This window comes from Molothrus aeneus, chromosome 7 (assembly GCF_037042795.1).
Source record: "Molothrus aeneus isolate 106 chromosome 7, BPBGC_Maene_1.0, whole genome shotgun sequence".
NCBI lineage: Eukaryota > Metazoa > Chordata > Aves > Passeriformes > Icteridae > Molothrus > Molothrus aeneus.
Window position 1 is genome coordinate 16,412,079 of NC_089652.1, and position 24,660 is coordinate 16,436,738.

At 38.6% G+C, this 24,660-nt stretch overlaps 1 protein-coding gene across 1 annotated transcript in view; it reads left to right on the forward strand.

The window, feature by feature from the left end:
• Positions 1 to 24,660, forward strand: part of PDE11A (phosphodiesterase 11A) — a 103,985-nt gene that overhangs the window by 55,086 nt on the left and 24,239 nt on the right. Inside the window, exons 11-14 of the mRNA XM_066553272.1 lie at positions 15,428 to 15,574; positions 15,678 to 15,785; positions 20,501 to 20,610; positions 23,193 to 23,283. Of these exons, the coding sequence (XP_066409369.1) occupies positions 15,428 to 15,574; positions 15,678 to 15,785; positions 20,501 to 20,610; positions 23,193 to 23,283 (456 nt within the window). The remainder of the gene's footprint in view (positions 1 to 15,427; positions 15,575 to 15,677; positions 15,786 to 20,500; positions 20,611 to 23,192; positions 23,284 to 24,660) is intronic.

The window sequence follows — 24,660 nt, forward strand, 5'->3', positions numbered from 1 at the left end:
TAGACTACACATCTGTAATATAGTTTCTATGACTCTCAGGATTCCATCAGTATCTTTGTATGTACAAGAGGGCCATACTTGATTTCTGCCAGCCATTGAAAGATAACTCTCCTTCATAGCCTCTGTAGTTGAAATAACAGCCTGCTATGTTACTCTTTGGACACAGATGCTTATGTGATAAGAAGCTATTCTACTTGTTTTCCCAGGTGACTTCATGACAAAGACATCTCTTTTCATTATCCATTTACCTTGAAGGCATGCAACTATCCATTTAATGGCTAATAATAATGTAAAAGGAAATGAAGAGCATTTATTCAGTAATAATTCCAAAAGATATAACTCCAAAAGACGTGTCATATAAAGAACATAGGTGAGAAAATAAGGAACATAACCAAGCTATGCCTAAAGTAAGTTAGGCTGTTTTTCAAGTAAAATTGTCACTTCTCTATGTCTATATCCAGTTGTCTCATTTAATTCCTGACAAAATTTCTCTGAAGTAGTTTTTGTTAATGCTTTTGCGCCACTGGATGTAAGCAAAACAAAAGAACAAAAACCCAGAGACAACCAGCATGTCTTGTGGGCCTGTGACACGGAGCTCATCCCAGAGAGGCCCATCCATCCGGGGGATGAAATTGCTCCCATCTCCCTGCTTACAGCTGGCCTCCCTGCTGAGGTCTCCCAAGGCATCCTACCCTGAAATCACTGCTCTTTCCCCTGTTTGTTATATTGTTATATTTTGTTTAAGCCCTTTGTTATATTAGGATCATCTTCTAGACTTGACTGGCTAATAAACTATCCTTCCCTCTGGGGGTGTTTGGGGCTAAATGTGTCCCCTCTCTCTGTGGTGATGTATTGGCAGGTGTCAGAGCAAATGTCTGTTCTGATTTACACGATGTCCTGGTGCAGTCAGAGCAGAGGCACACACACGACAGAAACATCGAAATGAGAGTGATGCCAGGAGATCACTATTGGCTCCTGACTGACACCCAGCAGTAATTAATGACTCTGCAGTGACAATACACTGGATTTGACAACTTCTCAACATTATCCCAAACATACTGTAACTGGATCCCAGGATCTTGGAAATAATTACATGCTCTTGTAGCACAAGATTTTCTTTCCCTCTTTTTAATCTCCTTTTTTATAGTTGTCATAAAATGTTTTTCCATTAATTTTTATTTGCACAGGATCTTGAGAATATTCTGATAAAAAGTGAAAAATTGCAAGTGTACTTAAAGTTTATTTTTCCTCTGGCTTTTACTAGTGAATTATTTTATTGCATTATAGAAAGCCCAGCAAGAGTAGCTAAAGTTGATTTTTTTTACCTGAAATTTCATCAGTAATTTCTTACTGTCAGTGGATGAATTCACAAACACACAAATTCACAAATATACCCATCTTTTTAATAATTAAACATAATCACTGTGACCAGGTTCTGTAAAATAAATAACATTTATTTCTGTTTTTTGTAATCCCATCTAAGAATCAGTGAAGAAAACCCCACCTTAATAAGAAACCCTTAAGATATTAAGCCTTTCTCCAGATGTTTATCTGGGAAAAAGTGGAAAGCACTATTGCTGGTGGAGCTGGAAAAATACAGAGGAAGTTCACAGTATGGAACAATAAAACATGAGTGTATGAAAATAGACCATGCCATACAATTGGATACTAAATTTTTTTAGATTTTTTTTAATTTTCAGGTTTAGATTATTATAGCTTCAAAAAAGACATAAATTAAATATACTGCTAAATTCACACAAACTGCATAATATTTTTTTAGGTCTTCTGATATGTTCCACTTTACTGTGGTTTCTGATACCATTCTTCCAGGTACAGGAAGAAAAACTAAACTTTACTTTTCATGGGCATTTGCAAGCAAAACAAAAAAAACATCACCTAGAGTGCAATTTTTTTCTGAGAATGTCTGAAGTCTTCAGCCTGGTTTATCACAATGCTTCTCCTCTCTTGCATCTACATAACTATGCTAAATTCAAACTGAATTTTGGCAGGATAAGCTAAAGCAATGCACCATTGAATCATATCCACATCAATATCAATTTTATTAATTAATGCATAAGAACTTAGAAGAAGTTAGAAATAGCTGTGATTTTAAAAACTGTGGCAACTTACTTCTCCCTTGTATTTTAGACTTAAAAGACTATTCTGTCATTTCTGTTGTGTACTAGTGCTAGTGCTATAAACATTTGTGTCATTGGAATAGACAAAGCACTTGAGATCTGATTAATCTGAGATTGAAGCTATTCTGTAGCAGCCTATAGCAAGCCTGTGCCAGGTTTTCTCTTACTGAAATTCAAGTTCTGCAAGCCTAAATATAGTTATGTGTTAGACAAATATAGATACATGAGTAAAGAACAGAGAATTGTGTTCAGGACAGGATATTTATAGCAAGAGTTACTGATTTATGAGACAGTGATGAACAAGTCCCATGACTTAGCAAGCAGCCCCACAAACACACACCTCCTTTAAATTTCACCAATGTAGTTTCCAAAGAGAATATGTAAACGCTGTCCTATTATGGGAAATGTACAAGAAGCTATTTTTAAGAAGCAAGCCTAATTGCGCAGCTGTCAATGGCATAAGCCAGATCAATATTTAATGACTATGATGCATTATTTATAGCCCTGGGAGAGATTCCCTTTTTTAGGTCAAACAGCACACAGGAGAGATGCACAATGGAAAATAATGTATCACCTGCTTTAGAGAATCTTCAGTTCAAAATGTAGCATGAATAACAATAACAATTTCTGCATTTCTCAGTTTTGTAGCCTTCTTGACATGTGGCTATTTAATATCTACCTTCACATAGGGAGGTTTTTGCGTCTTTCTTAAAACACTCCTTTAACTACAGAATGATGAAAAAAGTTTTAACCAAAAAAAAAAAAAAAGAAACAACTTTTAAGACTGCTACTGTATATGACAATGTAAATGGTTGAATCCACAAAAGATGATGGATCTATGTGATTTTGATACTTGGAGTGAGTTATGTATGATTTAACATTTGTTATTCGTGCCTTATGCACCCTTAAATGTATAACAATGGGTAGCACAATGAGAACAAATGAAATTTTTGTACTGGTTTTATCTTCAATATTTGAAACAATAGAGAAAGCATTCCTTGGCTATGTTATTCTCTGCTGTGATGTCATCTTTCACTTTAGAACTACTTTTACTACTTTTTTATACGCTTGTAATTAAATAATTTTAGTAGTTTAAAATAATTACTTCATAGTCTTCCTCAGTAACTAAACTTCAGAAAGGCAATCTGGCCTTGGTTTTGGAGCATGTATGAAACATTGACAGAGAATTCAGGGGGTTATGCATTGTTGCTTTTTATGGCACTGCTGTGTCAATCAGTTTGGTACCCTGTGTTTCCCTTCATGTGTGGGGAAACACAAAGCTCTTCACACGCTGCAGGATTTGCCAGATTGGCCTCCAAGGCTGCTCACACTCACTTCTCTTTGGCTGGCACTGAGCTTTTCCATAGTGCTATTCCAGCTGCTCAGGTTCCACTGAGAATAGCAACAATAGGAAAAAAAATAAAGAAAAAATTTGAGAGTAACCAGGGCTTAAGTGTTAATATTGAATTGTGTTCCCTTTTCCCCTTTTGAGAAAGGTACATGATCACAAGATGTAAAACACAGTTAATTTCTCTGCTTTTCCACATCCACTGCCCACGTAAGACAAGAACTAAAGCACTGTGTTAAGAGTTTCATAGTTCATCAAACCAAGGTCTTCTTTGTATTACATTATTTAGTACGCTTTGACATGTGCCCATGTCTTCAGTTGTCATGGAAACAAGAAGTCAAGAACACATTTGCAATGTGTTACACTGAAAATTATAAACAATGATAAAATAAAATACTGAGTGTTTATACTAGATTCTGAAAGGTGAGGCTGTCATCTGACTTCAGACAAGTGCTCTGTAGTTCCATTTTTTTCCAATTTCAGTGAACAGGGAATGGCTTGGAGAAGTGGAGTAGGGAAAGATTGTTCATGGTGTTTTCTCATAAAATGTCTGGATTTAGAGACATCAAATGAAATTAGGGTGGAGATTATAATCTAATTAAAAATCTCTCTTCAGCAAACTTGTAGTTAAACTACATGGCCTATCAGTGTAGATAGAGTTAAATGTGTTAAAATGAGGAATTGGAAGAAGGAAAAGACAAATTGAGACTGATCTTCTCTGGGTCAGGGAACTCCAATGTGCAGCTCACCAAAGCAGAAAGGAGCACACCAGGGGGGTATGTTTTTTTCAGTTCAAATAATATTACCTGAGGGTTTTTGCTTATTTTCTTTCAGGAAGTGTTTTATGAGAAATAAAGATTGTTGGATGAATTCTGCATGTCACAGACATGAGAGGCACCTTTCAGGAGTTACTGCTGGAGCTGTCCTGCTAGACTGGTGCCATACTACTGTGCCTACCCTAATTCAAGGAATAGTAATTGAAAAAGATAGTGGGAATTCTGAATTTGGTTTCAGAAACTTAAACATTCAGTTTTATTAAAATTTCAGCATTTGAGTTTATTGACTTCATAGGGAATCGAGATTACACTGCTGCAAAATGTCACAGAGGGGATTCCTCTTGTAAAATTTCTAAAATGGCCATATTTATTATTTCAGGTGAAAACATAGAGCTCCTACAGGAAAATACTACCTTTCCTCCAGGGCAAATGGAATATGAATTTTCTAGGATGTTGTGGAGGGAAGGTTCACAAGGAGTGCTTTAGCCTGGTGAGGCTCCAGCACTGTGCTGCCCTCTTGGATGCAGCCAGCCCTGCCTGTTGGCTCTGGAGGGGTCCAAGGGAGGCTGCAGTGGTTGTGAGGACAGATCCACCCTCTGAAGATTTGCAGTTTAACTGGGCAAGTTCCTTGTCCCTGTGTTGCCAAATCATCTGAGCAGGGCAGGGCACTACTTCATGGTTTGGTTTCCCATTTGCAAAGAGGGCACAGAAATATTAAAACATCTGTGAAAGGTTTCGACAATTCTACTTTAGGACTGCAACAAATTTGTGTGATGCAACTGTATTGCATTTATATGATAAGCCTGCATAAAAGTAGTTTATTTTCTAGTGTAGGGGATAAGTAAATCCTCTTTTAAGATAAATCTTTATCTTGAAGAAAAACTGTATATGATTTAGGAGAGTTAAGGCCAAGTTAAGAAAGAAGCCTGGGGCCTGGAAGCTAGATAAAGCCCACAATTTAATCATATACCCATGCCCAGACAACTTTTTCTGTTAATTTATGAGTTTAGCACAAGTCATTAAATGAATTTTTTAAAGAGATAGGCTTCTTTCAGCAAGGAATAGATTCTGGTCTGGATTGCTTCAGGGCAAGAACATTGCAGAAGTCAATGAGGAATTTTTGTGGAATTTTTTTAATATGCAAAAGCAAAATATATTTATTCCAGCACGTTTATGCTATGCAGAATAATCTTTGGATATATTTATGCTGTAGGTTAAAAAGAAGGGATCTTAAGGGCTATGATTTAAAAAAGAAGTGAAAAATCAACATTTATATTCTAACTGCAAACACACAGTAAGTAGAAATATTAAAAAATAAATTATTCTTTCCAAGATCAGCTACTTCATAGTTAGATAAAAGCTTAAATCTCCTCATTAAATACCTTAAAAATAATACACTTTAATCAATTAAAATAACAGAAAATTAAAGTATGTGCATGATCAAAACAGTCTTTGTACTAGTTGCTTTAAAAAGCCTTCTTCTCTAAAGCTAAAGTAGATTTCAATTGATCTAGATAACCCTAATTATTTCTGCTACACTCTAATATTTACAGTACTAAAATAAAAACATTCCAAGTAGTTGAAAAATATTACTGACTTACTGCCTTTAATAGTGGCTGTTTTTCAGTTTCTTAGTAATTATGCACAGTAATACAGTGATACTTAAACAACAGACATTTTCAGCAGAGAAGTAATAAAACACTTGGATTATTAAGTTGTCCATACTAAAAAACGCCTGTTGCTACTGTGCTGCTCTCAGATACTGGATTTTTGTTATTCACGTGGGAAATCTTGTGTTTCTTGCATCTGTTTCCATACACAAACCCCTAACTGGTCCAGGTCTTGATAATGCTTAGAAAAACAAGTTCGAAAAAGCAATTGTTGGAACACAACATTGCTCCCAAGTGAAGATGATTTAGTACCCAACAGACCTGTTGTCTGTCCTTCAATCTGATCGGTCATCATGCTCCATAAGAATCCCTTGTCAGATGGAAAACATCAAGGAATAAACAGAATTCAGCATTGCTACACTATTTAGCCAGCAACCATGCAAAAATGATAAGGCATGGAATGCATTTAAACTGCCATGCAAGCCACAGGGGTATCTGATGGATGATTAAAAAAGGAAAAAATATTAACACTTGTCAAATAATAAAGCAGTGTACTTCAGTCAGTGACAGACTTAGGAATTTGTATTAGGAAAAATTTTCAAACAGGAAGAAAAATTTATCTAGCAGACTCATGTACTGGAAGTGGGCCAGCATAATTTAAAACTCTGAGGTACTTCAGTGAAAGATGGTAATTTAGGAGTTCTTCAGTGTGACTTTACCATGGTTCTTTTGCCACCAACAAGGAGCAAATTATTCCCCACACAGCTGATGAGACATCCCTTGGGCTGGCCCTGTATGTCACAGCCCACTCTTCTGAGACCTGCATTCCCAACTGCTCCAGAAAGATAATTTTAGTGTTTATTTTATCTCATGGAGGAAAGAAATTTTCAAAGAAATCTATAAAAATGGCATAATACTTCACATTTTAAATTATTCCTTATTTATCTGTGCTTGATTTCTTGTGTAGTCCCAGCAGGCTGAGAATTGTAAGTAGGAATTTTGTGGTTGAAAAAAAAAGGTGCTTTGCACCAAAATTTATACAGATAGAAACTTTCTATTTGGCATTGATGTTATCAATATTAATTTTTAAATTAAATAATTAATATTATCAATGTTAATTTTAAAATTAAAAACTTAGTTGTACTAAATTTAAAACAGGAATTATTGTTTTTCTTAGCATATACCCTACAAATGGAAAAAATATTTTTCTTTGTTTATTTCTGCCTCTATGCAGTGTTCCAGCTGCAAGCAGTTGTTTGTCATAAATGCTTGCTTGTATTGATTTTAAATTATTAACGGCAAGATTTCTACAGGCTTTTTAAAAAAATATTTTACAGCGATAAATGTTCCCCAAAGGAAGAAGGCAGTGTCCTTTAAAAGCTTTTGACGTTTCCAATAAGTTGATATTAGAGCTAGAACCTTTTTATAAGTAAAACTCTCCAAAGTGAAGAATGGGAGACGTTTTTCTGAGATGAATCTGTTTGGCCACTGGGTGCCATCCTTGCTCCACTTTAAGGCTGGTCGCCAAGCAGCATTTCTGTTCAGCCGTAAAATCCTGTGAAAATGTAATGCCAGTGCAATTTCACACCATCATAATGTTTGTGTGTGTGCATGTGGCAGAATATGTTCCCAGCACAAGGCAGCATGCCTTTCTTGCACATGCCACTGAGAGACTGGAGAGAAATATCCTTACAGGTTCAGCCATGTTGTATCCTGCAAATTTTTTTCTTTTTCATTCCTCCATCAGCTGGTGAGAATAAGGCTGCGCTGAAAGGGCTGTCCCACACATGAGCATGTAAGTGACCATGCTTCTATGCAGTATTAACTTAGGCTCTGGCATTATTTGAAAGAAAATAATTCCCTGGATGCACACTTGCTTTCTAGATCAATTTGGGATGTATGGGCCTAGGTCATCCAAGCAAAACATTATCCAGACTATATTATGTACAAAAATATTTGTAATTGCAATCTTGTATAGGTTATTTATTACACTGTTTCATTGGCTGCTCTGGGTGGTGTCTGCTATTGGTTTAGTCTGGGCAAAACCCCTGGCAGAGTAAACAGCTTCTAAGAGAAATGTTGTCAGTAGTTCTGCGGGCTTAGTCTTTCCAGTTTAAACTGCAAACACTTTACATGTATGAGAAATAGACTGTAGTACACACACCCCATCGTAATCTGCCTGTGTGTACAACAGCCTGCCTAACCCACCTACCCTGCTTCCTCTGCTGCCACACAGCTGTGTGTGTTCTATGCCTGCAACAAGCTCCGGGCACACAAAAACCCCACCCCAAAAATAACAAAAAATCTATTCCTATCTATGGCCTTCATAAACTCTATTGTTAAGTTGATTCCAGTAGCTACTTGTGCTACCTCTACCTTCCCCGAAGGAAACCTGTTGCTGTGAGGAGTGGTAAGGAAAAGATACAAGCAGCAAAAGAGTATACATGTATTCAGAACATGACTGTCAAGAAACAAGTGTTTATGTCAGTGTTGCAGCCTTTTACCTCAAAGTAGTGATATACGAAAGCAACCATAAACCTTAGTTTAGAGAAAAATTATAAAGCTAGTAGTATGTGGGTAGTAAATAAGGAGCTAAATTAAGATTTAAGAGCCTATTATTTGGTTTGGTTTTTTTTTTTGAAAGAATGGGATCTGTACATTTTGGATTTTGTCAAAAAGCTTGTGGTGCTGAGGCTGTGAGTTGTGCATGAACCAGAGGCCGTGCTGCAGTGCAGGGTGCTTAGGCACCTAGGTGCTTAGGCTTTCTCTGCTGGGGAGCTTTGTGGATGAAGGGGGCAGTGCAGGATGTACGTTCTGCTCTGGGGAGAGGAGCTGGGCCAGAGAGGAGCCTGCCCTGCAGAAGTCCCACATGGGGTAAGCCTTGGCTTGTGAAGATGTAGTGAGATGAATCTCTGGTTTGGGGAGAAAGCTCTTTTGGGCACTCCTGAGTGCCCCTAGGGAATGATTTATGGGTTCAGAATAGGATGGCTGGATTTCTTTTAAACCTGCAATCAGAACTTGGCAAAAAGTAAGGACAAAAAGACAAAAGCAGACTTTCAGGAGAATCACAGAAATGTTCTCAGTAGCATTCCTGTAAACGTACGAAGTAATGTTGAAGGTATTGTCAATATTATTTATTGTCCACCTGACAGTATTCTGCTATAGCTGTCACTCTAGCAGGTCTGAAATAGGACTTTCTCCCCAGTGGAGCAGTAACCCACTCATACATTTGCATAACTTTCCCCACCAGTCACTGCACTGCCAGCCTGATTTGTCACAGCTGCTTGGAAAGAAAATTTCAGTGGCTCCCAGGAAATCCCATCCAGCACCATTGTGCCCCTGCAGCACCACCATGGCCCTGGGGTGACACAGGACTGGTGGTCCTGCATGTTGGCTTTGGTGCACTGAGAGCTGCTGCAGTGTGCTGGGATCACAAAAATAGTGTGATACCAGTGCACATTGTGGCTCTGGTGGGATTTCTGAGGTTCCGGCTTCGGGGTTTTTTTCAGTGTCTGATCTTGGCAACCCCTTCACTTCTTTCACATGCTCTCTTCCACCATGTGCCAAATTGAAAGTTGCAGAGCACATTTTGGGCTCTTTTCACCAAATGTGTGAGCTTCCCCCTATGCCTTCACGTTACGTCCACCATGAGAAGAAACCTGTCTGTGCTCCTTCCACTCTTAATCATGTTTTTCCTCTTCTAAGTCTTCAAGGAAGGAGCCAGAACTTTTCCTCCACTTTCTGGGTAGGAAAAGGCTATGTTGTATCCCACTTTTCTCACCCTCCCAAATTTACAGGCTTAAGGGGGAGGGCTAGTCCAAATTACCCATTCTGCTCTTCATGGGAGTAACAAAGCTGACTTTTTGCCACCAAAACCAAGTAAAGCTTTGTGGGAAATGGCAGCCTGACACTTTTGTAGTACAGAGAAATAGTTGCCCTAGGTTTGGTGCTTGTGTTTGTTTGAAATTCTGAAACAGAGACTGAATAGACCCTTTTGTACAAACTTCTCATCTGCACTGATGGCCATAAAAACTCGACAGTTGCTAGCCTGCAGTATGTGACACACTGGTTCTTTCCTAATCACCATCAGCCAAAAGGACGTGAACACTCCCCAGCGCGCCTTGGGAGATCATTGTGTCCAATGTGCATGCCCTGTAAAACTCCAGTCCTGGGCTGCTGTGGTTATGGACTTTGGCCTTAAGAATAATAGATGCCTAGACCATTAATTTTTTTTATTTTATGCCTCTGTTCTTTTAAAATCAAAATTTCTTGTTCCTTTTATTGACTGCCATATATTTTGTTTCTGTCTACTAGGAAACAACCCTAGCATCAAGGATCGGTTTTTAGTAACATAAAATAACGTTTTTTGCACCTATTATAGTTTATAACAAAATTTTATATGTCATTTTTATCTCTGAAATGTATTATTTCTTTTTGATGGGTCCCAATTTCAGAAAGCAGTATGTTCAGATAGGATTGATTGATTAGAAATATTCAAAATGCTTTCTGTTTTTAGCTATAGTTCTGGGGCTAGCTTTTTAAATAGCACGTTTAACACTGTGACAATGACATACCTTCCTTTGCCCTTTTAAAATGAAAATTATAAGACAAATCCTTTCCTCAGGCACATACAGTTTGATCCTCAAAGCAGAAAGTAAATACCATACTTTTGTCCTAAGTCCACACTGCATGATAATAAAAAAAAATCCTAAATTCTATATTTGATAGTTATATATTGCTTAATGTCTACTTTTCTTGTTCTGATAGAAGCAGACTAAATAGCTTTCTTAATGCTGTGAAGTTTCTCTTTTAATTAAAAGAAATACCAGCATCATACTAAGCAGTAGTTGTATTTGGTAAATGGTCAAACACAACTTTTTGAAACTAGTCTAAATGCAACTTTCTTTGTTCTACATTTCATGTCTAAAGTACATGTTAAGCTGTTAGTTTGCCATTCAAAGGTGGAGCAGTTGCACTACATACACATACATGCTTCAGCTGCAGATTTTGAAGCTGGATGCATGTACTGCATTATTCTTGGTTTACAGATGTAAAACTGACTAAATCAAGGAATGACCTTTTCCAGCAAAGGGTTCAGACACCTACTGTGGGACCTGGGGCAGAGTTTGGACTTTTGATCTCACAACTGCAACCTTCTGTTTATGTAGGGTTAATCTGAGGAGGTATAAAATACACAAATCCTGTTCCACCCTGCCTTTCATCCAACAACTGCTCAGATATAAGACATTCACAGAGACTGGAACATCGAAGGAGTCTGGTAGAGCTGACAGCTCCAAAGTGTGTTTATATGGCAGCATGAGGTTTCCTTGGGCAGAGGCATAGGACTGGTTGGTCTCAAAAGCTCTCCCAAACTAAACATGTTTCTGGGTGATTTCACTACTGAAGGCAGAGCAATGCTTCTGTGATAATCATGTTAAAAAAATTGTTAAAATCAAGAGGAAAATACACATCAGTCATTTCCATACCCATTCCCCTTTACTGTAAATTTTGTAAAATTCCCTTTTAATGCCACTATCCTGCCTCTACTTCAGTTAGTCATTTGAAAAGAGGTTCTAACTCAGCTTTGTGAAGGGCAAAGAGTTGCTATCCACAGCCTCCAGAAACAGATGGAGGCCTTTAAAAGCCAGTTTGCTCTGGGCATTAAACATGCTGGAGCTGCAACATTTGATTCTTTCTCTTTTGGAGAGAGTAAATGTGTCAGACTGGAATGTAACAGGCTTTGGTCTTCCATGGTTATGAAGAAGTACAAAATCTGTCCACTGGTGTTAATAACTGACTATAAAGATATATTTTAAAAGGTGCCTGCCTGCAGCTATAAATATAAGCAAGTATTTTAGAGGCCTTTATATATGAAAAGAACCTTTCACAAATAAAAATCTTTGCCATCAGAAAATTATGTCTTCAAAATGGCTTCATGGAATCATAGAAGATTATGTGAGAGATAATGAAGGCATCACATTTAAATATTCTTCACTTTGATACTTTCTCTTCAGCTTTTGATGATCATCCTCTAAGGTTTTTCAGATCCTAATCTTTTGAGAGAGATTTGCGATGAAGAGGTACTTGAAAAGGCAATTTTATTTCTTCTCTGTGTGTCGTGTTGTCTGGAGCTGCAGTTTCACTCCAGAGTGTACATGAGGTCAGATCCTGACCTGCTATTCGAATAGTACGTGGACTCTGGACTCTAACAGTGCCCCTGGGATTTTAAGATGTACACCACATTATTTTGCCAGGTTATTGTGCTACATTGGAATATATATTGCATGAGATAGCTTTATAGGTGTTAAATATAATCAAGTTCCTTTTTACTTCTTTCCATCAGTCAGGCAGTATTTTCTGATGAGGAAATCTTGCTGATCATTCCACATGCCACTGTAAATAAGGCTATCCAAATGGTGGACTGCATTCAGTAAGCGGAAGTTGCTGTTACAGAATAGTTCTGGTACCACATAGGAAGGAAGCTGAGTATGTCAAATGGCAGAATGTACCTTTTTCTTAAACAAAGCCATACTAATATGCTTATCAGTATGTTTCAAAATACTGTCCTTGCATAATATGCACTGATGTCTTATCCACACAGGTACTAAAACCAAAGTAGAGAAATTTTAAGATGACATGGCAAAGTAGGATGTCAGTGTTTTCTGTTTTTAGCTGGACTGGTTGTCCATGGTTGTGCACATTTTACAAAGGAAGAATGCTTTGGGAAGAACTCGCCAGTTTCTTTACATCCAATTTTATCACATTATCAAATATTGATACAGAAGATTGTGAAGAATATGCTATTAGATGAGTTAGTGCAAAATCATTTAGTAAGCATTTTCCTTCTTAGGCTTTATTCATCCACAGGAGCCCAAAGGCTTATTAATACTGAACCAAAAATGTTATTTTTCTGTTCCCATGGGCTGTCTTCTATAGTGGCCAGAATTGTGACTGTATGGTGAAAGCCACTTTGATGTTCCATGTGTTTTGCAGTAAGAGGGTCATTAATGACATATGGCCTTTTGTGATGGCTGATGGAAACTAAGGCTCAACCAGTCCCTTGTCTCTCACCTGTTCACAAGTAAGAAGCAGGCTGTGACAGAATTTAGGTGGTAGCAAAGAGCAATGAGGAAAGGAGAATCTTGTCTCCCACCTGAACTGAGTACAAAGGTGCTTTTCCTCCCCCTATGTATTCATTCCACCCTATTCCATGCATGCCTGAGTATGGAGTAACCACAGATCTTATCCTTATGCTCTTTTTTGGAGGCATGACATCCTTTTTTTCAAGCTACCTACAACTGATGATATTTTCCTAGTCTGGCAACTGCTGAGTTTGTATTTTATTAGGCAAGACCAGTTGCCTTCCATGTGTTCAGCCAAACTTGTGTTCCTGATTCCCTTCAAGACAAATTTCTGGGTTAGTACTGGACATATGGAAATGTGTCCAGAGGACGCACATCTGGCTTTAACTTGCCATAAGCTCACAGAAGAGTCATATGAATTTTCCTCAAGGATACAAAGAGCATTGAAATTGAAGATTCACAGGGTGAAAAGATTTCCGAGTAAAATGTTCTTAATTGTTTTAAGGAAGAGGAAATTGAACTTCTAAATGTTCAAAAACCCACAGCCTTTTAAGGGATTGTAAATCACTGGGGTGCTTAAAAAAGATAATTTCACTGTAACTTGAATTTTAATTGCCTGCCCCTTCCTTTTGCTGTCATGGTACTTTCATCACTTCTGTTTTCCTGAAAGGGAGTGTTGCCATTGTTGTTTATTTTAAGAAATCCACTGAAATTTTTCCTGCAGTGCTGCAAAATTTCAGGGAGGGATATGTCTTAGTATTCAGTGTTACTAATATTTTTTATATATCTCTCTAATTTTAAAATATGAAGTTTTAATGAATGTTCTTCTCTAAACCCTGGACTTTTGCATTTCTAGCCTGAGAAGCTGAGGATAGTCAATGCCAGGTGCAGCCAGAATACTGCTGCAGCCCCACAACATATCATTTTTTTAACATTATTCAAATTAGGCTCTGCACTCATAATTCTGTTGTTTCCTTTATTGCTGTTGTAAAGCAAATGGTTCTTTTATACAAATGTTATCTCCTGGCTATTAATTCAGCAGTTATTTTGGATTATGGCACTCCTGTTAAATTTAGGAATGTAAAACCTCATAAATATTTAAAAGTTTCAGACTGACGTGGGAAGAAATTTTTTTTACTTGCTTTGTTAATATCCTGTTGTTCAATTTGTAATAGATTTGGAATATATTCTTTCTCCACTGTTTGACAAATGGAAAAACAATTATAGTTGAGCAACTGCTTCAAGTGTTCTACCTTGAATTGCAACAGGCTAATAAAAGTGTTGGTTTCCAGAAAAAATAGCAAGGAAAAGATCTGTTTTTCTTTAAAAGGCCAAAAATTCTGAAAGTGTTAATTAGATCCCACTTCAAAGTTAACGAAAATGCAGCAGTAGGTTTGCAAAGATTGTTTGATAAACAATTTCAAGAATCAAGTGCGTCTCTTTCAGCTTGCTATTTAAGTTTTTCACTAAGGAGCTAAGGAGTATGCTGTACAAATGTGTTTCTTCCCCAAAAACAATTATATTGAGTCTTATTTCTATCCAGTGAGTGTGTTCATAGACTTAATATTAATGTGCATCTCCAGTATCCCCCAAGTCTTTGAAGAATAACTGAATGATAAAAAAGTCACAAGTTTTGTAAGATTGCTGAAGGTCTGGACAGCACAATCTCAGGGCCAGCATTCCTGCTTCACACCTAACCTGGCTCATGCAGGTGCTGCCACTGAGCAAGCCACAGCACATCTCTGTGTTCAACTAAATACATCAGCAAGGCCAGCACACATTCCTGTGCTTGTGTGTGCAAGAGCGGCTCATTCTGCTCTTACAAACAGAAGTCCCTGTTATACAGACAAAGCAAAATGTATGGCTTTTGCTGTTGTTTTATTGACTAACTATAAAATCAGCATGTTGAAAATTCTTTTATTTTACTTTGGAGTGTACTTCTGCTAGACATGTCTTGTTTTCCTCTTCTTCTGGCTCTGTGTGTGCATAGTGAACAGTGTAAAGCAAAGGGCACTTGTATGCTTATGATTGTGAAGGCATTTGGATGAAGAAATTCTGCAGAGCAGTATATTTACTTTGCATTTGTAAATGGTAGCAATTAAAACTCCCAGCTTCTGGCTATCCAGATGTTTCTTGCATTACAGCACTGTAATTTGCATTGGAATATATTGTGTTACTGCAGTGGCTGTAAAGTGGTCAGCTTTCAGTCTAAATGCTGTATCAGGGCTCCAATTGGGATGGTGAGCATATTTCCTGCTCATACCAGGTTCTTCTCCTTCCCACTGTTTCCACACTCTATTAGCTTGACGTGTTTGTGTTTCTCAGATGAAGACTTTTACTGCTCAGCATTTGAATCAAGCAGGGAATGTATCGGCAGGTCAGAACTGATGTACGGTCTGTTTCTTGTAAGAGTGAAAAAAAAGGAAAAAAGGACGGAAGTTTTGAATCAGAAATTTCCCTTTGGCATTTTCAGGCAGCAAACATCCCTCTGGTGTCAGAGCTTGGCATTGACGATATCCATTTTGATGACTTCTCGCTCGATGTGGATGCCATGATTACTGCAGCCCTGCGGATGTTCATGGAACTTGGAATGGTTCAGAAATTTAAAATTGACTACGAGGTAACCATCTGTGCTGCAAATATCTGCTGCTTTTGTCTTGGCACTGCTCTGTCCATTTGTACACATTTAGTAGCCCTGCTACAAATTGCACTTTGAATTTCAGACGCTGTGTAGGTGGCTTTTGACAGTGCGGAAGAACTATCGAATGGTCCTGTATCACAACTGGAGGCACGCTTTCAACGTCTGCCAGCTGATGTTTGCCATGTTAACTGTGAGTACCCAGCCACACAGCCCCCAAGAGCTTTCACTGCCACACTGCCTAACCTGTCTAAACATTTTCCAGCATTCAATTTCTTTTCTAGTTATTATGCTACTCATTTCCAATAGCAAAGCAGACAGAATTTATTCAACTTAAGGCAGCACATATTTGCCAAGACCTTATAGTGTTTTAGTGACAGTGATATCATAGGCACATTAAAGTGATTGAAAACAGATGGCAGTCTTGGAGTGCTCTTGTTATTACAGATCTTGATCTCAAGAAATGTTTTTCTTTAGGAACTCTTTGATTTGACATTTATTTCAAACTCCTAATTGAGAAGTACAAAACCAAGGATTAGAATCCCAAAGTATTTATTATGTTGATATTTATTATCTCCTTATCCAGCTTAATCTAAATAGTTTTAGAAGATATTGCCTCAAAACATTTGAAAATTATCTTCCAGCATAGTGATCTAAGTGAATCTTGAGTCTCCACTGGACATTGTTAGCACTTAGGGATTTTATTAGCATGTATCTCCAGCAGTACCTGTAGCTCCTTTAGCATACAAGTAAATTCTACTGAAATTTAAAGTAAATTCTGCTGAAAGTACCACTAGAACAAGCATACTGCTCTCTCTCCCTACCCCACAGCGACTTCAGTGCAGGAAATAACCCATGTTTGACTAGCTCATTCTTGTAAATGTACCAACAAAAAACTCACGGATCCCGGATGCCAGAACTTTGCATGTTGGGCAAGAAAAAGAGACTCTGACTTCCCCTAGCAGGTGAAGATGTCATTCTAGTGCTTGGGCAGTCCCAGCAGGGTGGGTGTGTTTCTGTGAGTGTTGATGGAGGCATAGTGAAGCTATACCATGCATCATGAGACAAAGGAAAGGAAGACCCAACGAGAGAACCTCTTCCTCTGGGCATGAGGCTGCTCAGCTGCGCAGAAGGAACATTGTTTCAGCAGGTGTTTGGTGATGCTCTCTAAGGAAATTCGGTGGTAAGGCCTGGGTGTAGGTAGTTTTTATGGTTTTACAAATTTGACATGCATTTTTTTCCCAGTTTTAGACAGAGGAAAAGCATTTTACTCTGATGAGCACAGGCAAAGGCGGGCAGCGCCGCTGGGTGTGAATTACAGTGATTTCTGCCGAGGCTGCCGGGGCGGGGAGCCCCCAGCCCCGGCGGTGGCACCCCTAGGTGGAGCTCCGAGGCCAGGTTTGCAGCACCGCTGCTCTGCCGGTGGGACCGGGCACTTCCATCCCGGCTAAAGTGCCCCCCCTGGGGCCAGCAGACAGGGAGCGGGGCCCTGCTGCTCCAGCAGCCACCAGCCGCCTGCCCGGCATCCACCGACAGATGCTCTGACCGTGCCTCTCACGGCGTAATTTCAGAGCCCTTTTAGCAGTCAGCACAGCGGTGCAACTATGTGAGATGTGATCCAGCGTTTTTAAGCCAAGTTTGTTTCCTTGCCCACACTCTTGGTAATAAACGGAATGAGCAATTCCATGTGAAGGGCTGGATGTGAGTGGCCACAGCACTGGTGTCTCCACACATCCCACCCCGCTTTGCTCTGGCTCTGGCTGGGAACAGGGTAAGTTCAGTGCATGATCTGTTTGGTCTGCTCTCCCTTCCAGACACAGGAACATTCATTTGTGCAAAAAAACACACAAAAGAGAAACTTGACATTAGGAATAATCCAAGGCTTGCTCCTACTGCATTTGTCATGGGGATACCATCCAAGTTAGCATGTGCCTTCTTTTTTCACTGGTAAAAGGGGGGAAATTCTTGGACAAACCCCTTGAAGGGCTTCTCAGAGTCCTTCTCTGCCGCTCAAGAAGGCACTGCTTTGTGCAGTTATTGCAGTTTATTTCTGATTTCTCCGTGATAGTGAGCAATGTAGACTGCCCCACAAATAGAAACCAGTAATTCTATTTTAGGGCATTTTCAGGTAGGATTTACCATAGTATAGTGTCTATATATATGTCTAACCTATAGTGCAGTAGCCTCTAAGGGCCCCAACCTACTCCCACTGAATACACAAGGAAAATTCAGCTGTGTTGAACAAGCCAAACAAGAGAAATTCAACAAAGAGCAGACCATTGTTTCACTCCTGGTAAATTCAGCCTTTTGCATATCTAAAGCATGTTCCTGAATGTCTAAGTATTCTCTCTCCTGAACGATCATAAGCCCAGTTCTACAAGCTATAGTTCTGTATTTCACATGCCCAAGAATTCTGAAGACAGCACTGCAGCAAGGCTGCTCCTGCAAGTTAAGGGAGTACCTGAGAGTAAAGTGCAGGATCAAGCCTAGGCTTGATTATCAGTGCCTTTGCCAACACAGTTCACATTGATACTTATTTCAAAGGGCAAAAATGAACAAGTAAGCAATACCAAATTAAAATCCCATCTGGTGTGCTAATAACAAAACATATAGATGTGGGGCAAGGTATAATGAATGCAATTCATTTCCTCACATGAAAGAATGACCTCCATAACTCACTGGAGACTCTGCCACTCATGAGTTATGGGTCATTCCTTTTCTGCTGAAAATAAATTTTACTGCACCATCGTCTATAGCCATGTTTTTGTTTTTCCTCTTGTAAATTCTGAAATGGGGAAATGTAATCCTCTATTTACCTGCATTATGTTCAAAGAAGATATCTCCTTACTGTAGTATTGTTTTAAATGAAATATTTTTTACTACGTGACAGATGCTGTATTTCTTTCATATATTCAGTGACAAGACTTTTCATTAAATAAAATGTGGCATTTATTTTTGAGATATTGCTACTGTTAATAAATTCCTTAATTGGTTTCCCTGCATTTGCAATACAGTGGAATCCTTGAATTTAATCAAAGTTTGGATTACACAAAAGAATATTTATTACAACATCAATTTCATATTATAAAACATCCCTTTTAAGTTATTTTAACTTAGCCATGAATATTTTCTCTAGACTGAAACTTGATACATGGTGTGTTGTCAGTTACAAACTATTTTTAATCCCTTTTTATAACTAGATCTTTATTACTATTTGTTATAGAAGAGCTGTGTTTAAAAAAAATAAAAAGAGAAAATGCTATTTTTAGAGGATTTTTTTCTGCTTGGGTAGATGTTACCAAAACAAAAACAACAGCAATGCCACTAGAAATCAGGTGAACCTCTTTCCTAATATCCAAGTTATTCTGTACACTGGTGGATTCTACACAAAATTAATTAATCTTTTTTTTCTTCATGCTTGATCATCTTTTCTGCTGTGTAAATTTTAAGGAATTATAAAGTTTTTGTAGCAAGTCTTGCACTTCATCAATTCCCACTGAAGTGCATTCCTGAGCACCTGGTGGAGCTTGGGTCCCTGTACTGTTTATGTAGTAACTGTGGCCACATTTCAGACTGTCTACACAGAGGATACTTAGATTTGAATGTGCATTTCTCTAAGTAGAATTTGTGGTCTTTGGGGTGACTAGCAGAGCTTTCACAGATTGTTGCAGCAATTTACTGGTGTTTCTGAGTGCAAGTTCCTACCAAGGAAGGGCAGCAAGTCCCCCTGTATCACTTAAACTCTCTTCTTGCCAGTGGGTGAAATTATGCCCCTTTGAAAATCAGTGATATTTGGGAATTCTTACGTGGTGTTGGTGTTCAGTCTTGGTTTGGTCCTCCAATACAAATATATTTTGTATCTCTTGTATATAATTTCCTTTCATGCTAACTAGATCATGTGGCTAATTGAGGAGTGTCACTGGAGACTGACACCGTGAAAAGACAAGTGTTACAATTTTCCAGCTCACCCAGTCATTTTTGCAGGTACTATGCCCTTCTGCTTCTGAAGAACCAGGTTGTTTCTGCCATGGGTGAGAGGCACAGCACCAGTGGTGCCCCACAGAGGCTTTAGGACCTCCTCCAGACAGGATCTGTTCACGATGCTTGAGATTAGCAATAGCAGTAAGGGTTTTTTTCTCTGCCACGAGCCCGTTCAGGCAGGAAGACTGCTATGACAAGTATCCAAGAGGAGAAGCATAGTGATAAAAAAATGTTTCTAGGATTAACTCCCCCATTCACACAGTCATGTCTGAGATGCTTGTAGGGAATTTCATTGCATCCGTTTTCAAATGCCTCTCCCAAATTCAAGTGGGGATCTGCAGCAGAAATTTGAGACATTCCATCTTTAAATCGTGCCTCTTCATTTCAAAGTGCCAGATTGAAAAGAAATCTAATAGTTCATAACAGTTCCACAGAGTATATTTTATCTGGGTTCTTTTAAAGAGCCAGCTTAACATGTCCGCTATCTCTGACAGTAGGGACTGACTAAGATGGTCATCTCAGGATTGAAGAAATCTTTCTAAGTACTTCTCTGAATTTCAAAATTTTATCAGCTTAGTTTTGGGTTTTTTTATTTCTCTGATTAAAAAATCCAGTTCCTGTCTCAGTTTGCAGTTACTGGTATTTGTTTTCAGCTTTTTTTGCCTTTAGTGCCTCCTGGCTAGCAGAGAAATGGCATGCTGGAAATGCAACAAAGAGATAATAACAGATCACTCCAAGGACATTATCTATTCTGCTAACCATCTGACATACAGCAGGGAATAGAATATGACAATAAAGCATTTATCTTCTCCTTACTGAAACGTTCATGGTATCAAAACGAAGTTGACTGTTCCTGGATGGACTAACATTACTTATTCCTTTTGCTACTGATAGTTACAGCTGCTATTTTTTTTTTTCTGCTCTCAGACCGCAGGATTTCAGGAGATTCTAACTGAAATTGAAATTTTAGCTTTGATTGTGGGATGCTTGTGTCACGACCTTGACCACAGGGGAACCAACAATGCCTTCCAAGCCAAGTAAGCTTTCTAATTCTTACTATTTTAATTTGGTTTTCTTCCACAGGAGAGCAAAAGGTGACCAGGATAAAGAATGAAGCATTAATTTCAAGCCTTCTAGGCCAAGGCCAAGTACTCTTATTCCTGTGTGCAGTGAGGGACTATCCATCTTTATCATTCTCTGTTCCTTTAAGTAATTGCTGGCTTGTCCTTTGTAGCTGGCTGTTGAACTGACACCACATATTGAAATGTGGTGCCAAAACTTGATGTTCTTTTCAGGCTCAGCTGTTATTGATTCTGGTTTTCAACCCAAGAAGCACCTAAATTGTCTGTCTGGGTTGTTCTTGCTGACTGGGGTGCATGGCATTAAGAAAAACCTTGTTCTGCTATTGCAGAGAAAAGAAAATAAGTGAAACTGAAATAATGCTTTCACAGAAACCAGGCTGCTGCCCTCAGGCACAGTGAAGGAGAAGTAGGTTTGCAGAAGGTTTAAGAGTGGTACTTCTTACTCTGTAGGTAGGGGAACTTCTTAGACTAGGGTCAAATTCATTCCAAAATCTGCCTTCCCTGAGAATAGGAGGGACAACAAAAAATGTCCCCAGCAACATCCTGGCCAAGCTGTGAAATAAAGCTGCCAGACACAGAGATTCCTTCAAATCCCATGTTGTTTTCTTCACTCCCCAGTTCCTCTACAGTCAGAATACAAGACCCCAAGGCATTCCTGTCCTGCAGGTCCCAGTGAGCATTTGTAGCTTTTTTTGTTCTGCTTTACTACTAATCCTCCAGTATGATTGGGGAGTGGTCAAATGGTTGTCCAGAGATATTTGAAAGGCAAAGTGATGCTGTATTAGCCTATTATGTCCTACTTTTGCAGAAGTACTCTGCTGCAATGTGTGTATGCAGGGGCTGCTGCATTTCTGGGGGCAAGGTGCCTCAGTGACCATCACTCAAACTGATGTTTCTGATGTTCACTAAGCTGCCATTTCCTGAGGTATTGGTGTTGCCATACAATCTCAATGAAACAATGACACTGTCTGGATCTTCAATCACCATAGCAGGGAAAATCAATTGCAGTGCTCAAAAGACAGAGCTCGTGGTGCAAAGGTTACCAAGCACTGCTAGATGCCTTTTTGCAGCTGAGTCTTGAAGAGAATCAAAATAGACGAGACAAATGGGAAGGAAGCTCAGCTGATTGATGTTTATGTTCCCAATTTACAAAAACGAGACCTAAGATTTACATCCTGGCCATTTTAGGCCCTGATTAAATTAACCACTTCTCTGCTGCACCATTATACAAGAGTATCTTTTGTGCAGAGGAATGGCTGAGTTAAAGGTACAGGGTTCAGCATTAGACTGCTATCACTCATACTTGTTGTTTGACAACAGAGTAGAGAGAGGAGGCTACCATTTTATGACTCCATAAAGAAACTGCTGAAGACATTTAATGAAAGACAAACATTACCACACATGTATAAAACATCCCTGAAAACAGAAGCTGGAGTTTTCATAATGCTAACTATGATTTATTCCTCTAACCTGACATAAATTTAAGCATCACATTTTCCTATTTTATCTTCAGTGTCCAATACTGCTGTTCTGTATGATGAAGGTTCAAGAGGTATATGATGGAGGCAATATCACAGTTGTCTCAAATGGCTCTGTTATATATGTCAAGATCACATTCTCTACATTCTCTAGGGATGATGTTTCCTGGACATCCTTTTCTCTCATATAGCTGCATCTGATAATTAAGTATCAGTATGGTGCAGTTTTATGGTATATGCTCCTAGGAGACTCCTTCTGTGTCTAGCATAATCTCTTATTCTCATTTCTTTGGAAAGAAAACCCATCTTGTCACTTTAGGCTGGGTCCCAGAAGTGAAGTACTTTTCCTGAACTACTTTGGTACTTGGTGAACAGTGACCATTCTGACAGTCCAGTTCCATTCTCTGCACTTCCCAGCGATTTGCAATTTTATAATATTATTCCATATATTTTTGTCCTTTACATAGAAAACTGACCTGCTCTGTTCATTTTGAATCTGATCTTGGTTTAGACAATAAATGTGATGAGAAAATACATTCTAGAGATATGCTAAGCTTTACTTTAATATTCACTGCTCTCACTTGTGGTTTTTTTTGTTTACCTTAGTATTCGCAGTTAGGTTCTTTGTTGTTGTGTTTTGGCGTTTTAATTTCAGAGTTTGTAGTTGGCCATTGTAACCCCTTATGTTTATATCTATTAAGAATTAAAAATAAAAGGTAGCAGGGAAAGAGCTGATCCCAGCTCAAGGACATTACCTTGTGTCTTTACTGCACAGTTCTGTATCTGTGCTGTTGCTGAGGGACTTTGAAAGCTGCATTACAAAATTTCTTGTAGTTCCAGAAAAAACTTTATTCAGCTGGCAATATTTCACAAAGACTGGAACATAAATGTTTTGTATCTGGATTTAAATTAGTATTTTGATCTCATCAGCTGTCGTAAGTGAGGTTGCTGAAGTGGAGGTGGAGAGTGTGGCTATGTGCTTTTGTCACTACATTGTCTCTGAAACCTGCTTTGTAAGCAGACGAGCAGGATTTGTTGACTTCCCATGTTCTGTTTCAGGAGTGGATCAGCCTTAGCTCAGCTCTACGGCACCTCTGCTACCTTGGAGCACCACCATTTCAATCATGCTGTCATGATTCTCCAAAGTGAGGTACAAAAGCATTACTATTAATCTCACTGTAAGCTGTTGGGCAGTTTCAGCTGGAGAAAGGAAATACCATGTACAGTACCTTTTTAATGCCCTCTCCTTGAGCAATTATTTATTGGTTACCACAAAGGTCACAACTAGCACAAAATTAAACAACTACAAATGCTGATCACAGAGCCCACAGATTATATCTGTCTCAATCAGCAAGGGGCAAGGAGAATACATCCTAATCATATTGTCAGCTTTTCTCACTCTTCTTACATATATCCTGTTCAGTGGGTTAGAGGTAGCTGAAACAGGGCCTTACCTTTCTCCACAGGTGTCATACTCAGAGTATCAGAGCCATCCTTTACTGCACCAATTAAATTTCTTTGGCAGCCTTTCTGTAATCAGTATTTTTATTATTTTTTCATAATTTAATACACTATTTTAAAAAATTAAAATCAGTAATATCATGCTGTCCCAAAGCATACTAATTGCTTTGCAGATAGCTGTGAAGACAGAGCTCTTGCCTAGAATATCTTGCATATAACACTATACAGCACATACTACACCATGTATTTAATAACTGAGAAAATTGGAAGAATGGACATGGAGTCCTTTCAAAAGAACAGATGCATTTTCTTAATTTACAGAGATTGGTTGTTACAAAATGCATTTAGTAAATAGAAACCCAAAACTGCTGTTCATGCAGCACAATTGCAGACCACAGCCTGATCTGCAGTAACTTCTGAAGAGATCTGGAATGTCTCATGATCACAGACAAATGGGAACAGGGTGTTGGCTTTACCTCTGTGTACACTGCCAGGGAGATTTGTCACGGAACTGCACCTCCCCAGACCTTATCTCATATATGTCCTCATATCATCATGATTATAGTAACCCTGTTGCTGGAAAATTCTTGGTTTTAATGGCATTTTAAACTTCCTAAGCAGTAGATGGCAGTGCATACTGAATGTGGACACTACAGGACTAAATATCACCAATATAAGACTCTGGTTAGAAGAACTTCAATATTTATGTAGGTGATTAGGAGAAAAAGACATGTAATACATTTATGTATGCTGATATATGTGACTATTGTCACAAAGATAATTTCTTAAGCTTACATTTAGAGTTTTTCATTAATTTTGTTTCTTTCATCTTATTTTCTCGAGAATTTCACAGAGGAATCATAGGATCTCTGTCCCTTTTGTTTTCAGAAATCCAGTTACAAAAGAACCTTCCCCCTCTCAAATAGCAATATCAAATAATTCATTTCCTTTCATTTTGGCCATAGAGCATCTTTCAAATTCTTAATCCACAATCCCTTAAAAAGCAGCCAGTTGGGCCCACAAAGGGTGTTTACATTGCATATAAAATTGTGGTTCTTTAGTCCAC